The sequence below is a fragment of the Pseudopipra pipra genome, chromosome 6, assembly GCF_036250125.1.
Source record: "Pseudopipra pipra isolate bDixPip1 chromosome 6, bDixPip1.hap1, whole genome shotgun sequence".
Lineage (NCBI taxonomy): Eukaryota > Metazoa > Chordata > Aves > Passeriformes > Pipridae > Pseudopipra > Pseudopipra pipra.
Window position 1 is genome coordinate 47,273,343 of NC_087554.1, and position 15,761 is coordinate 47,289,103.

The window sequence follows — 15,761 nt, forward strand, 5'->3', positions numbered from 1 at the left end:
TTTCCATCTACACCCTGACCTTCTTTTCAGTGTAATACACAATAAAATTGAAAAGGTCCTGCAACATCTTTACTTCTGTGTAATATAAGGTTTGATATCTCAGTCCAATCTCAAAGAAAACCTTTACTGAATTTGATGACCTAGGGAGCAGTAAGCTGGATGGATCATAGAGTCTTAATAATAATGATTTGCTTTTACTGATTTTAAGAAAGTTTTAAATTTAAATTTTTCAATTTAAGAATTTAAATGTATCAATTTAAAGTGAGTACTTACCACTGGAAACAAAGCAAATCTTTGTAGAAACTCCTGGGATTCATACTGATCATAGTCTCCAAAATCAGCTAAAAAAATAAAAAAAAATTTTTTATTTTTAAAAAATAAAAAAAATTTTTTAACAAAATTATTTAATACCCAATTAGTTGCAGCAGGATCTCCCAGAAGGGAATCTCTCCATCCTATTGAACTGTGATCTGGAAGTAAAGCAGTGGAATAAACTAACCAGTAGTGTTTAAGAAGAGGAAAGGTAAAAACACATCCCATCTTTTTACATTGTTCATAAAAATTGATAAAACTCCTTGTGGTTAGAGAAGAAGAAGAAATTATAAAACCATCAGCAACCAAGTTCCATAGTACTTTGAGGCTTAAATAGTTTGATTCTTAATCACAGAATGGTTGAGGTTAGAAGGGGCCTCCAGAGATCCAGCTCTAAGCAGGGTCAGCTACAGCAGATTGTCTCAGAGCTTTCTCCACACAAGTTTTTAATATTCTGGCTCTATCTTCTTTACTCCCTCCTGTCAGACACTTGCGGTACAGCACCAGTGACAGCTCTAACTTGCAGCTTTACTCAAACACTGCACAGAGCAGCTGGAGCATCCTTCAGCTTACAAGACTTCTACAGCTCCTTGCACCCAGACATGCAGAAATTGGGAGCTAGAAGCCTTCCCAGACTCAGGGGTATGCTCAGAAAGCACTTACCAGTTTATGTCATGACAAAGAGCATCCCAAGAAATCTCCCCCTTTTTTCTGTTTCCAGGAAAAAAACTAGTTAACATTTCAAAGAAAACAGTCTAAATTGGAAAAGTTCTGTACCAGCCTCAGAGGAGAAACTGTGGAACAGCAATCTGCATGGAAAGGCTGCTCCCAAAAGTATAAATACAATCCCTGAGTATGCAGATCCTATTTACAATAACACAAATTCTCATCTATATTAGTATCATTTTAGAGACATTTAGGAACCAACTTTGTATTAAACATTAACAGTTAATATGCAAGTTATTTATGATGAAAGGGCAGCACTTGAGGCATCCTATACCAACACAGCTCTTGAGGTAAAGCAGTGTTTAGAAGTAGCCTATTGTAATCATTGCAAACACAGATCATTCTTGTAAACAGTTCACTTGGAACTGCAAATACTGCTTCTGTTCACTCACCAGCTAAAATTAACTAACCTACCTGGTATAAGCTACTTCACTCATCAGAGCACATTAATTTATGACCTACAATTTTTCTGAGTTGTTTTTTCACTGTGTTATCAACATGTACAGTTTATCTCTTACACAAGACTGAAAAAGGAAGGTGAAAGCTAAGAGGATAAATACTTTCCATCTGGATGAGGATTATATTGAAAGATTTCTATAAACAACCCACTGAGCAGAGGGACATTTACACTGTCCAAAGATATAAAAATAACAAAGCAAGATTTTTCAGTTGAAGACCATTAAAACCTGGCTTGGAATTAACAGATTCACTGTTATACAAACAAGGCACTAATATAATTCATCCTACTCCACTGGAAACTACATTTTCAAGAAACTTAATCATCGTCTTTACTGTGATACAACCAATACATATATATAACTAAAAAAATACAGAAAAAAAAATCTTTGGTTGTATATTCTGCCAATGATTTTAAGTTTCTTTCAGTTTTGGCAGATTTACAACTGCTGTCAGATATACTGAAGTGGCATTCACTGTGAATAACACACAAATAATAATACACAAACACACTAAACAAAGCTGTTGCTGTTGAAAACTTTGGAGATATTTAATATCAAACAAGCATGTTAGCAGGGAATACCAGACATGGTCAGTGTAGACAGACTTAGTCCTCATGTATACTCTGTCCCATCTGACCCTAGTCAGGAAAAATAAAGCTGCCACTTTCATGTAGATATCACAGAAATGTGTTTTCGGGAATGATTTCAACACAGGAATTGCTAACAGTCTTGCATACTAGCTTGAAATATTCTTATGTGTTAGGATATTTGGGAGATAAAGTGGAGATACAAGTACAATTGTACATTCAAATTTACTTATTTATGAACACATGTCTCTTCTCTTGTTACTATGTCAGAACATAGAGTCTTCATTAACAGAAACAGAAGAAGGGTCTGTTGATGTAAGCAGACATCTAAAGCCTTTGCCCGCAAAGGAACTCCAATGCCTAATTCAAATCCAGCTCCTGAAAGTACATATTAGATACCCAGGTACAGCTTTGAGGACTGCACAGAAATACCAAGTTTGGGGCCACTGGTGCAAGTGTTCCCTTTCCTCAGCCCATATGATGACATTCTAAGGAACAAGCCTTTCATAGCTTACCGACTTGGGTCTTTGAGTGATAAACAGAAAATATGCAATAGAAAATATATCATCAAAGTTTCTGATGCAACATTAGCTAGTTGGCACAATTCCTTACTTACCCTGAACAGCCAAACCAGCCAGATGTATTGCTTGTTCCAGTGTGCAAGGAATGTTGCCCTCCAAGATATCTTTCTTTAATTGCAGATAATACTGATACCTACATGGAAAAAAAAAAAAAAAAGAAAAAGCTAACATGGGCTTCTTAATTTAAAGAGAGAGCAGATTAATATGCCTGCATTTCCTCTCTGCATTCCCAGTTTGAGTGGAGGGTAGTCACCCTCATCATTCAGATCCACTATTTCAAGGCCTTTGTTAACTCCTGCCTCCCTTAACTTTCACATATTATTCCAGAATCAGTGATCTTAAATAATCTTCACAATACTCTCATATTTTTTTTATTTTTACCTCTTCCACCCTTGATGTTACTATTATTGTCTCTAAACAATGTTCAGTAAACTGCTGCTGTATTACTGCCTTCTCTTCCAATAGATCTAGCACTGCACATTCTCTCAATCCTGATAGTGACTTTCATTTCTGCATTACAACTTCTGAGTGCATTTTGTTCTCACTTTCAAGGCACCATTTTGTCCTTTAATCTAACCTTTCCCTGTGTCACCTCTTGTACATGCAACTTGCTGCTAGCTGTACCATTTGTTCACAGTCTGAGCCACTATTTTCCTGAATTCTTCTCCCCCTTTCAGCTTTCCAAAGAATTTCCTATCTTGATCCCAAAACACCTCAAAACTGCCATTACAGCTACACAGACTTGGCCAAGAGGTACATTTGTCTTCTATAATTCTAGTTTTAAAAACTTCTTGACTTCCTCACATTGTATGTCAACTTTTGTGAAGCAAGGCTTTAATACTAAGAACATGGAAGTATCATTCAGTGATTAGAAATGCTCAGGTAAATGCCACATAAATTTTATTTATATTAATTGATAGCTCTCTTCCCTCACTCATTACTGGCCTGTTAAATACAGTGACAATTTATAAAGATTGTTTAGACTCTTCGAGATCCTACTATAAAAAACCAGTACACCATATAATAGTACATAACATCCTTACACAATACACAGAAGAACAGCTGGGACTAAACCCAGGCCTTAAAAACAAAGAAAGGAAAAAGCCACCACATATCAAGGCATTTAGGGAAACAAGTCTTTCCAGTCAAGAAGTGGAATGTAAATCCTTTCCACAGAAACACTATTAAAAGTAAACATACAGATGAAGAATCTTAACACTACCTCGAAATAGCACAAATACCATCTCTTTTTATTTATGACATTTCCATTTCCTGGTGTACTAAACATATAAGTTGCTTAAACATGCTCAATCTCATTTGTATTGAAAAGGCATGAAAAAATCCACAGATTTCTGAAATTAATTCAGATTCTTACTGTCATATATCAAAGTAAGCACCATCCTACAGGACTTGAGTATAAGGTTGACACATAGATGTCTGCTTTCTACCTGGCAGTACACTGCAAAATTGTTGCTAAAGCTCCAGCATAAACATCATATTCCTTAAACAAATGCCAGAGAAGACTATTCAAGGTTTTTCAGGCAATTTAGCTATTCAATGCAACACCATGACATTTATCTTACTCTAACGCATCCTAGTGCACCAACAAACACAGAATCTGAATCAAAGATTTTTAAGCCAGTAAAATTGCTGAGAAATAGCACAAAACTGGAGTTTTCAGGAAAAAGATAATCTTTCCGAAATTACACATTGAACACTAAAGCTGCCAAGAATTGAGCAACAAATAACAGCAGCAGTGTCTGCACCAAGAGGCTTATCTCCCTGAAAAGCTTTCACACCACATTTAGCAGGAAAGGTGTCTGGCAGGGTATTTTAGCAACACAGTATATAAACACAGCTTCATGTAACCACAGAATAAATTAAACTGGAAAGGACCTCTGAGTGATCATCTGGTTCAACTCCCCACTCAAAGCAAGGCCCACTTGAAGTTATCAGCTTAAATGGGTTAATTAATGCAAGCACATATTTCTTAAATAGCAAATACATGTTTGTAATCCAGTTACTGGTTTTGTACTCATTTGCCTATTAAAAATAATCATTAAATCAGAACAACTATACACTTTAAGCCACTAGAAGCCAATGTATAGGCTCATAAGAATAACTAGCCAGTATACATGCTCAATTTTACTCTTCCCCCTGTAGTCAGCATCAATTACATGATGTTCCCCAGTTTCACAGTAGAAATGTGTACATGATATCAGAAATAGCATCCATATTTATGGCTCAGTGATACACAAAAAAAGTCACAAGCTGAAGCTTAGCCTGTAGCTTGCCAGTGGATTGTACTAAAGTACAGAAAGTACTGAAAGCAAAACAAAGGAAAGCATAGCTCAATAAAATCTGCACCTGCTTTGTGCAGGATGGATGTCCACAAAAGCAACATATGGCTCTTCAAAGCAAACAAAAAAAAAAGAGACAAACATAAAGAGACTAAAACAATTAAAAGTCTGGCCATGCAAGCATGCCTGTTACTTAAAACAGGTTTGAACAGATTCCTAAGATCACAAAAAAGATAGTTGTTTGCTTAATTTATCACATATTCCAACTATTCCAAAGGTAAATAAATACACAGTTTGAACATAAATTCTGCCTAAAGTAATTTTCATTTCTATAAAGGTGAGGGAGTGGAAAGCAGACAACTTTTAAATAAACCATACATTTAAGAATGCTGGAAGCAAATTTTTAGACACATGTAAGAAGTTTACCTGGTAATCTCCTGCTGAAGCTGAGAAACAGTAGGCACATAGAACACTACTCCAAAATACACAGTTGGCTCCAAGGCATATTTGTCCAGCTGCTTTTTCAGAGGCTTGTCCAAATCTACCCATCTGCGTTGATTCTGCTTATTATAATACCATAGGCTGAAATACGTAATCTGAAAGAGGCATTTCAGAGATGAAAAAAAGTTAATATTGTGATATTAGATAAAATGTATTGTATGAAAGTCTCGCTACCTAGAAATAAATGGTTTAAAACACTAAGGTTATGGGTTATTGAAAACTTCAGAGAACTGCAGAGACATTTAACATCAAAAGCAGACACTAATTCCAGATAACCAACCCACATACATAAGGTTCTCCACCTAAAACAATACTAAACTTACTTTTTACTTGCAAACAGTTCATAACTCTTTTGTGGCAACTCACAGATGTTAGCAGTAGGCATTCATGTGTGACAGGAAAGCTAAGGGAAGTGAGGAAGGCAAATACAAACTGACACTGGACAGCAGGAGAGCAAAGCATGGCTTCTCTGGGGAAAGGCAGGCAGGCTCACATGGGATGCTGAAGGACAAAAGTGCACAGGACAGCTGGTCAGTCAAAGGCAAGCACATTAAAGCATATGCATGGTTCACCCCACGAGCAAGAAAATGAGCAGATACAGAGGAGCAGCTTGAGTGGGCAACTCCTGCCAAGCCATTATGAAAGATATATTATGTTCACTGCAACATCACATGCAGAAAATAATAAAATGTACCAAATGACTGAGTACGCCTCAATCCTTCCTGTGGACTGAGTAAGGAAAGGAACACATGTAAAAGGTTGTATTTCTTTTTCATTACAAGACTGTTGACACCACGCACTCAGTTGCAGGAGCCAAAGTCAGACTGTGATGCTGACATTCTGTAACTTCTGAGGGTTATCAATGCAATGAATGTAAGTAAATTAGTGGACCAAAAAATAAAACAACAGTTGAAGTTGAACTATATGCCAGGAGCTACTTGATCTCACTTGCTAAGAAGAGCTCAAAAAAAGAAAGCCTTCTGTGCTGGCCCAGCCCACTCATCTGACAGGTCAACCACATCAGCCTCAGGCTGAGCACAATCTAAAATGTGGAACCACAACATTCTGTGTGAGGGCAGCGGCCATGGCAGAGACCAAAAGCAAAGGGTAACAGCTACAGTTGAAAGACTTCTATAAAGGATATCACACAGACACATTTGGAAACCAACTAAAAATATGCAAAAAAAATGTGTAACAATTGTTTGAATAACTCATTTGCAGCCTTGGTGTACTTAAAATTCACAGAAGCAAAGATGTATAACAAAGGTGAGGAGAAAAGGAACACAAACTTCTATTAACATCACCACTGTTTGAAACTCTCTGATGGAAGATACTCCTGGTTCTACACCCTGAATCTAAACTGAAGGTATAGACAATTTTTAAGGCATGATGATCACTTAAACAGATCTGTATCTTTGAAACACTGACTGCTTTTTCTGGCCTACTGTTCTACAGTAGAACAGAGTAGTAACTGGCACAACAGACTATCAAAAATGTTTCCACATTTTAAAATGCTCTCTGGAATCCAACATATCTTTAAACAAGCCAACCAAAATACTATGGACAAAAGCTGGTCTTCTGACTTCTATGCAAACCTTTCACTTTACTTCAAGGGCAGAATTTGATCCTGTGAGTTTTCAGAGGAGCTTATGCACCCTGGAATATTCGCACTGATTAAAATAGAATCCACTTTTATTCATTGCTAAAACATTTTATTATTAGCAGCTCAGGACAACATCCAATACTAAAAAGAATGGCATGACATAATTCTTAAAATATGTTAAGCTGTTAAGATTAAGACTACTTTGAGGTTTGTTTATTTTAGTGACTTATTCATGACCCAACCCCTCTAAAGAAAATCAAATAGAAATAAAAAGAACATATAATTTCTGCACAGTTATTTTCTACCTATTTGCTTTCTGACACTAGCAACAGGAATAGTAAATATTTTTGCATAAAAGTTCAGGAGCTATGAAGAACACAAAAGTATCAAAAGCCCAACACAGTATTGCATCAGGAACAGTGTGGCCAGCAGGTCCAGGGAAGTGATTCTTCCCCTGGACTCAGCGCTGGTGAGGCCACATCTCGAGTACTGTGTCCAGTTCTGGGCCCCTCAGTTCAGGAAGGATATTGAGGTGCTGGAGCAGGTCCAGAGGAGAGCAACCAGGCTGGTGAAGGGACTCAAGCACAAGTCCTATGAGGAGAGGCTGAGGGAGCTGGGGCTGTTCAGCCTGGAGAAGAGGAGGTTCAGGGGAGACCTCATCACTCTCTACAACTACCTGCAAGGAGGTTGTAGCCAGGTTGGGGGTTGGTCTCTTCTCCCAGGCAACTGTCAGCAAGACAAGAGGGCATGGTCTCAAGTTGTGCCAGGGGAGGTTTAGGTTAGATATTAGAAAGCACTTCTTTACAGAGAGGGTGGTCAGACATTGGAATGGGCTGCCCAGGGAAGTAGTAGATTCTCCATCCCTGGAGATTTTTAAAAAGAGACTGGATGTGGCACTTAGTGCCATGGTCTAGTAACCGCAGTGGTAGTGGATCAAGGGTTGGACTTGATGATCTCGAAGGTCCCTTCCAACCCAGCTGATTCTGTGATTCTGTGATCTCACAAGTTGGTGGGAGTGAAGTGACTTTATGATTGAAGTCCACCAGACTTCCTAAGCTAAGCAGAGGAGTTTCATCAGGTATGAGTGCCATAAAACTACATTACTGTAGGTGATTCTGTTAAATCTTTCGGCATGATGTACAATGAGACTCAGTGAAGCGGGGCTGATCAGTCTTAGGAGGAGACTAAAGTAACATCTTACTGTGGACTTCAATTGCCTAAGAGAAAATAGAGCCAGAGTCTTCTTGTAAGTAATCACTGCAAGTATGAGAAGCACTGGGGACAAGCTGCAACGTGGGAAATTCCAATTAGATCAGGAAAAAAATTTCACAACAAGACTAGCCAAACACTGGAACAGATAGCCCAAAGAGGTGTCAAATCTCTATCCTTGGAGGCACATAAATTCACCCAGGCAACCCCTGAACCATCTGATCCAAGCCAGCCCTCCTGAGCAGAGGGTGGGACTAGCAACCCTCAGAGGTCCCCTGAGGCATAACAGTGATAAGAGTTTACTTTGAACTTATGTATTTAATAAAATATTTCCCAGTTAATTTCATATCCTATATTATAAATGTCACAAAATATCTTGTAGGATACAAATAGACTGGAAAAGAGAATCATTTGCTAATGGTTAATACAGTGCCTTTTAATTAATCCATTCACCTACCTGCCTCGAGGGTACAGTGACCTGAGGAATCACCATCCTAAGATGCTTAAATTTTGATTGCTTTACAAAAGGCAAAATCCAAATTCTAAAGCAGTCTAATAATGCTAAACAATAAACTAGTGCCTTTCCTTCAGAAGTAAAGAAAACCTATTCTGTCAAAGTTACTATAAAACTGTACAGCAATTCTCAATGAAAAAAAAATACAATTAAGTGGTATATTCAAATTCTGCCCTAAAGAAACCAAGGACAAGGCTTTCTAATTGCCACTATTGTTTTCATGGAAAAACCTTAATTTTGTGCTGCTCAGTATAATAAGACTTTATCTGCAAATTCTTTATCTGAATGTATATCTTTTTTTGTTCAGAAAAAGAAAGAACTGAAACAGTGATTTCAAGTAACTCTGTACTTCAGTTTATCTTGGTTCCCACATTATAATTATAGCACACTTAATATATGTTTTAGATGGAGTCAAGTTTGCTTTTCAATGAAGTAGCATTTTTAAACTAATCAGATTACACACTGAAGGTCTGCATTTTTATATACATTCCACCATGACAATTTCTCCTTTCCTAATTTTAAGGAAAATTTGGTTCAGAGAGGCAACCACAGCAGTTCAACTATGAGCACTGCTTCTCCTCGTATTTCTCCAAGCATCAGCTACAAATTTGTCAGACTCTGACACAAGGCATAAACATAATTATGTCAGTAATCCCTCTGTCATACTTGGCCCAACTTTTATTTGCCAGTCAATATGGTTAATGATACATTTAGATGTAAGAATATTTATGGTTGCACTTGGTCTTATTTTAAATACACTCTTTTTATATGAAAAACACATTAAAGAAATCACCAAATGAATTAAAAACTTTTTAGTGTATTTTCTCCAAAAAAGAGCTGATATTTTAGAATTCAGAACAAAATTTTACAGCATAGTTCAAGCATTTATGAAGCTCTATTCCAGAACTTCGAAGTCATTCAGGATCCGGATAACCTTGGTTCCTTTTCCTATTCATGTCCAAAACAAACACAGGAACTTGCATATGCACAGCACAAACTCTTCCCAGAAGTTCTCTACCATTGGTTCTTGTACTCTACCACATATCTGAGTTAAGTCAGACTCTGCTTGTACACAAGAGCAGAATTTGCCTCTTCTTGCTTGTTTAGAAGTGTTATTAGTAAACAGAAAAAAAAGAAAATTCAACAAGAGAGAGAAACCAGTTATAGCACCTCCTGCCAAACACTTCGGAGATATCTAGCTATATTATAATTTTTTTTAAAATCTCTATATTTTCAAGGATTTTATTTGTATACTCTTGCCCTAGATGTAAGATGAGCAGTGTTGCACATGCTTTGTGAGGTGGTTAACAATCAGAGCTCTCAGCAGTTTCTAAAAACTTGTAGTTTTAGAATGGTTTTCTGTGACAGCTTTTTGCATAAATCAAGTTTGGTTGTAGTACCCTCATAGGATGAAAGACAGACTGTGCTACAAAGGGTAAGTAACTTATGTTCACTGTTCCCTTTGGCTTCTTTCCCCAGTTCCTCAGTTTAAGAGAGTTGGATTACACACCCACTGCTGATGAATCACATTCTGGGAATACCAGAAAATAGTCTTTTTAGTTTAATGCATTCATTTCACTTTTCTATGAAGTTTACCATTCAGTAAAAAAATTAAATTGTCAATATACATAAAACTGCCTAAACTCTATGTGTCCTTACTAGTATACAACTTGAAAATTGAGCAGTACCAATTGGAAAATTGAAAGAAAAATAGTGTTTAGCCACACAAAGAATAATTTCAAGACTATTAATTTACATAAAGATCTGTTAAACCAAATATCTTAAAAGACAGCACACCATTAAAAATAAGCTGTTCGGTTCACTGTCCAAATTCAGTAATTTCAGACTCCACCAGAAAGAAAGAGGCATTTACAAATGTTACCACTGAATGTGTAAAAAAAGGTAGAGGTTCCCCTCATGCCTCATGCAATAAACTGTTTTGAAGATGCATGGGAACCGCCTGTCCTAACTGTGTAGGCCATATACAGTAATCCAAGACTGACCTTGTATTTCAGAATGACACCGAGTCTCAGCATTCAAATAAACACTCATACTTTCATGTTTAACACTTAGAATTCACACTCGTGCTTCAAGGGTGCTCTGTACATTAAAAATGTGCAACATCTTATGGAAAATCCTTTGTATTTTACAGTATCAAGGACTAAAGTTGTCCTTGCAGCTTTAAGAAAAGTGCTGAACCAATTTTTCTTCCTGAAAACTTTCTACTAAACAAGTAGTCAGGAATGATTCAGTATCTGCTTGGCAAATCTGACTCTTTAAAGGCAGAACAACATTTTTTGAATGCAAGCTCTGGAAAGTAATTTATATCCCTATTTTCCATTCCCTTTAATTGCAACACATTTTCCCGCCAAAATAATCCATGCAAGAATGCATGGCTGAAGGAATCTGCTCAGAGTTCAATAGTGTACTGTCAACTCCCTTAGTCTGATATATGGCTCTTAATTGAGGGAATTGCATCTTTTGCTCTCTCTTTTTTTTTTCTTAAAACAGATTTTTAGGAGTGACTTCAAAGAAAGAGATAATGAAGAATAGCTGAAGAAAACATGCCTCTCCAATGATCTGTGACTAGTTCAATAAAAGCTGGCAGTCATCATTCAGGAAGACAAAGCATTTGCGTTTTGCAACCTAAATACAGTAAAAATTCTACATTTTCTGTTGACTTAGAAATTACATCTGAAAGTTGATCAATAAACTCAACAGACTCTATTCACACAATGGTAACTGAATTCTAAATATATGGTATCTGATGTGTTCTAATAAACAAGAGTAGTTAGATTCTCCCTTTGCCAGAAGGAGAAAGATTTTTTAAAAAAAGTCATACTGTTGCAGAGAACTGAATTTTCCAAAATAACTGTACACGAAAAAAGTATTTGGAGACTCTACAAGAATGCAATTGAAAACAAGTGCACATAAAGCAAGCACTTAGAGATTAATGGATTCACATCTATTTCATTCATATACGATTCTCCAGACAGAAAAAAGGAAAAGTATTTCTGAAAACACATGACTACATATAGCATTTCCTACTGAGGATGCTACAGTAATGCATGCTGTGTAAAATAATAAATGTTTGCAGGATTGAGTCCTAAATATATTTGCTCAGGATTTGAACAAAGTTACAAACAGTTGCCATTACTTGACAATAAAAAGACAACATTTTAAAAAATCATAGTTATAAATGCAAACATTTATTATTACTCAATTATTTTCACAATTACTCATATTTTCATTACCTAAGTCCATGGTTTTCATCCTGTATTTGAAACCCATAATCAAAACACAATTCTATGGCGGACCACATAACAGGACAGAAGCATATTTTTCAGAACAATGTTAGCAACACTAAACTTTTATTATTAGTTTTCTCTCTCCTAATTCCCCAGAATTGCACATCCTGTCACAATTCAATGACTACAAAAAAAACCTTTTGAGACTCTAGGGGGAAATGTCAATTCATCCAGGACTGAGAGCCTTCAAATACTGCAATGAAACAACCGGTGCTCAACACTATAAAGCATTGGTTCATATGTTGGTAATCTATGCAGATTTCTATAAACATCTTGCAGCTCTGTATTTCAGAAGGGAATCACTCAGTACAGGAGATATATGAATAATCACTAAATGTGAGGAAGAGCAAATTTCAGTTGCAAAAGGATCCTTCAAATTATCGGGTAAGGAATTTTTTGGGAAAAAGTCAGATGGAACAGATATATACAGATTTATCTAGTGCAAAACAGGTTTCCTCATGATGCCAGTACTCAATCTGTATGTCCACATGCATGCTCCAAGTGTCTGCAAACACGTTTGTGGTATTTCAACAAGCAAGACAAATAATTGGTCACTGGTACACATCACATTTTGTGCTTTAGGTTCTTTTCACAGCACTAATCCATCAGAAAAAAAATACATGCACACAAATAACACTCTTTCATATGCCTAGCTAAAAGTTGACTCAAGTCTTGCAGTAATTCTTAACCATGTGGTTTAGGTAGAATTTTTTCTTGCTTTTTGGGGTTTTTTTAAACAGAATTCTCAGCATTGTCAGGTTTAAAAAACAGTTGCTTTGTTTATCACCGTTAAGCTTTATCCACTGACACTTCTCACGTGTTCTCCCCTTGGACATTCCCGAAGCTTTAACATCGGTTTGCAACTGTTTTGGAGCAATCCAAGTCCCCATAAAGAACAGAAGATGAATAAAGCATGGGAACACAGGATAGCTGCTCTAGTAAATAAGCTGATTGCCCTACATGGTAAGGATTTACCACATAGGATATCTCTCACAAGAGATAAATATTACACTTTTGTTCAAGAGATAAATAATACACTTACCTCCCGCAATTCAAGCCTCTGAGCCACTGCTTCCAGACTTTCCTGGCCCGTGCTTTCCACTGACAGCGTGAACTCCACAAATTCATTGTTGAGCAGCTGGATACGAGCCACCAAGCAGCTCTTGCTGGATACTGTGTAACGTCGAGTTCGTTTCAATTTTAACCCAAAAGGTAGAGGCATCTTCTTTTTCCTGCACGGATGGCTACTGTTAAAGAGCTACTACCACCGGGACCTTGAGAGGGGACAGGAAGTTGTCTCCTCTCAACAGGTAAGAAGCTGTAAAGTCTCCAGAGATCAACCAGCAGCAGCAGTATCCATTAAAGACAAGCAAGTTTTCCACCAAGAAACAAGCAGAAGAGACATCCACTGGAATCCTAGTACGGAGCAAAAGAGAAAGAGAATAAATACAAGAATCAGAAATACTTTGACTGAAAGGGGAATGGTAACATGGGAAAAATAACATGTATATTTTTTCTAAATCTAAATAACCAGTCTACTTTTCCAAAATGCAGAGCTGTTATGTATTCAAATAATGAAATAAGTACTGGAGTTTCTGGTTTTTCCACAGATGACACTGGTTTTTGGCGAGTTGATTTCTTTTTTTTTTAAACTCACAAGTGAATAATGAGTCTTAGTCAAATGTGGCTGCAATATCTTAAAATAAGTATGTATAAACTGAATCGGTAATTAAATGAAGGACTTCTACGAAGTCCAAGTTGCCTAAGGTATTTCTAATACTGAATAAAGCAACTTTCTCTACAAGCAAATCCAGCACTCCGGCTTGTTTTTCAGAGCATCATACAGCTCAGCCACTATCTGTTGGTGGATTAAATGCAAAACCAAGCCCCATAAAAGATTAAGGGGGAAAAAAAGAAAGGCAGGGAGGCATTAAAGCTCACACCTTAGCCATTTCCTACCAGACAATTAAAATGTAATTCCTCTAATTTTCCCTGAATTACAGCTAGCTGTGCCATTATTCCTCATGCTAAACTTCTGTTTGATGCTTCAGGTTATGCTTTGCTTCACCAGAAGAGTACATGAATTCTGAGAACCATTTATTTTCTAATTTTTCCTTGAAAAACATACTCATTCCCAGGCTAAAGGTAGCCACCCATCTCCCCACCTTTTCCAAACACCTTCACACCTCTTCTCCTGTCAACTCCATCCCAAGCTTTGCCTTTCTCCTTTTTCAAGTGTTTTCTTACTGCGTGCACCCTGATCTAAGAAATTTGTCACAGAATCATGGAAAGGTTTGCGTTTGAAGGGACCTTAAAGATCATCTAGTTCCAACCCCCCTGTCACGGGCAGGGATTCCATTCACTGGACCAGACTGCTCCAACCTGGGGCTGTGTGAGGCAGAGCAGGACTGCAGGAGCAACGTGGGCCATGCCCGTGTGCCAGGCATTGCCGCCTGGGATAAAGCCACGCTGCTTTCTCTCGTCTCTGCCCGTGGACCTCTAGTGGCAGCGTCGCCCCGCCTGAAAACGGAAAGAAAACAGCAGCCTACTTTTTTTTTTTTTTTTTTTTTTTCAGGCTGGTATGTATTAGCAGCACCTATTAAAAGGTGTAATTCAATTTCCCAGGACTCTTAGGATGACCAGACAGGAGCAACATGAGGATACCCATTTCTTTGGAACGGGCGAACCGGAAGAAGTAGTCTTCCTATCACACCTGTTTTTAAACTCAAAGGTACTAGCTATAAACAAACAGATACCACATACTGCTTGGACCTTTATACGCCTACCTAGAAACTTAATGTTATCCAACACAACCTCAAACTCTTATAGGCTGAAAACCTTGTATCAGCCTCCCTATTCCCTTGCAAGCAGCACAGCAAAGAAGAAAGGGAAGCAGAAAGACACTAAAGACCTTAAATGGGGAGAAAGAGGAGGCAGCGTGGCATTTTTCCCTAATGACATCTTTGCAACTCTACTCCAAAGAATGACCAGAAGCATATTTCATGACCACGTTCCTTATAATCTGGAAGCAGCTCTACCATCCTACACAATCCCTATCCTGAACAGATACCACTTAAAATCTTACCTGAATAAGAAAAAAACCCTGACCCAAATGCCAACTAATTTATTTTTGGGTGCAGCTGTAGAGTAAATAACAATGGATAACAGGTTTCCCTGAAAAATACAGGGATATACAGGGAATCCTAACTTTATTACTTGCTCTGCACTTTGATCATCCAAATCCAGCCCTGCTTGAACAGCATGCAGGGAATGCTCTACAGACAGAAGCTTTTAGTCCCCTGCCCACTGCCAGCAGAATCTCTCACTGGGTTTATTCCTGTTAGAGTAACTTTTGGCTGATTGACCTCAGCCCATGTCCCCAAGCTTCCACCCCCCATTTTCCAATACATTCTTTGCACAGTTACGCACTTTCTTTTAGCGCTACAGCAATGAGGAAAACCAACCTACTCCTCTCTTTGAAAGCTGCAGTTAGAAATGCAGTGCTGTTTAATCTCAGGTTTTATGTAGTACCACTGAATACGAAAGACTTTCAAACTTTTGTGCCCATATCAGGCCCTTAAGAAAGTATTCTAAGAGCATGGAAACAAACAAACAAACAAAATATCATTAAACAAAGGCCAACGAGACAGGTGAAATTTTCA

At 37.6% G+C, this 15,761-nt stretch overlaps 1 protein-coding gene and 1 long non-coding RNA gene across 3 annotated transcripts in view; one reads left to right on the forward strand and one right to left on the reverse strand.

The window, feature by feature from the left end:
* The window catches only part of PTPN21 (protein tyrosine phosphatase non-receptor type 21), a 43,484-nt gene that overhangs the window by 26,104 nt on the left and 1,619 nt on the right, over positions 1-15,761 (reverse strand). For both annotated transcript variants that reach the window (XM_064658923.1, XM_064658922.1), the window contains exons 2-5: positions 13,142-13,515; positions 5,391-5,560; positions 2,700-2,797; positions 274-341 (exon numbers count right to left, since the gene is read on the reverse strand). In XM_064658923.1, coding sequence (XP_064514993.1) covers positions 274-341; positions 2,700-2,797; positions 5,391-5,560; positions 13,142-13,321 — 516 coding nt within the window. In that variant the 5' untranslated portion in view covers positions 13,322-13,515. The remainder of the gene's footprint in view (positions 1-273; positions 342-2,699; positions 2,798-5,390; positions 5,561-13,141; positions 13,516-15,761) is intronic.
* Positions 7,376-11,518, forward strand: LOC135416141 (uncharacterized). Its single transcript, XR_010431462.1, has 2 exons — positions 7,376-8,314; positions 11,303-11,518. It is a non-coding gene; the product is annotated as an uncharacterized LOC135416141 (long non-coding RNA).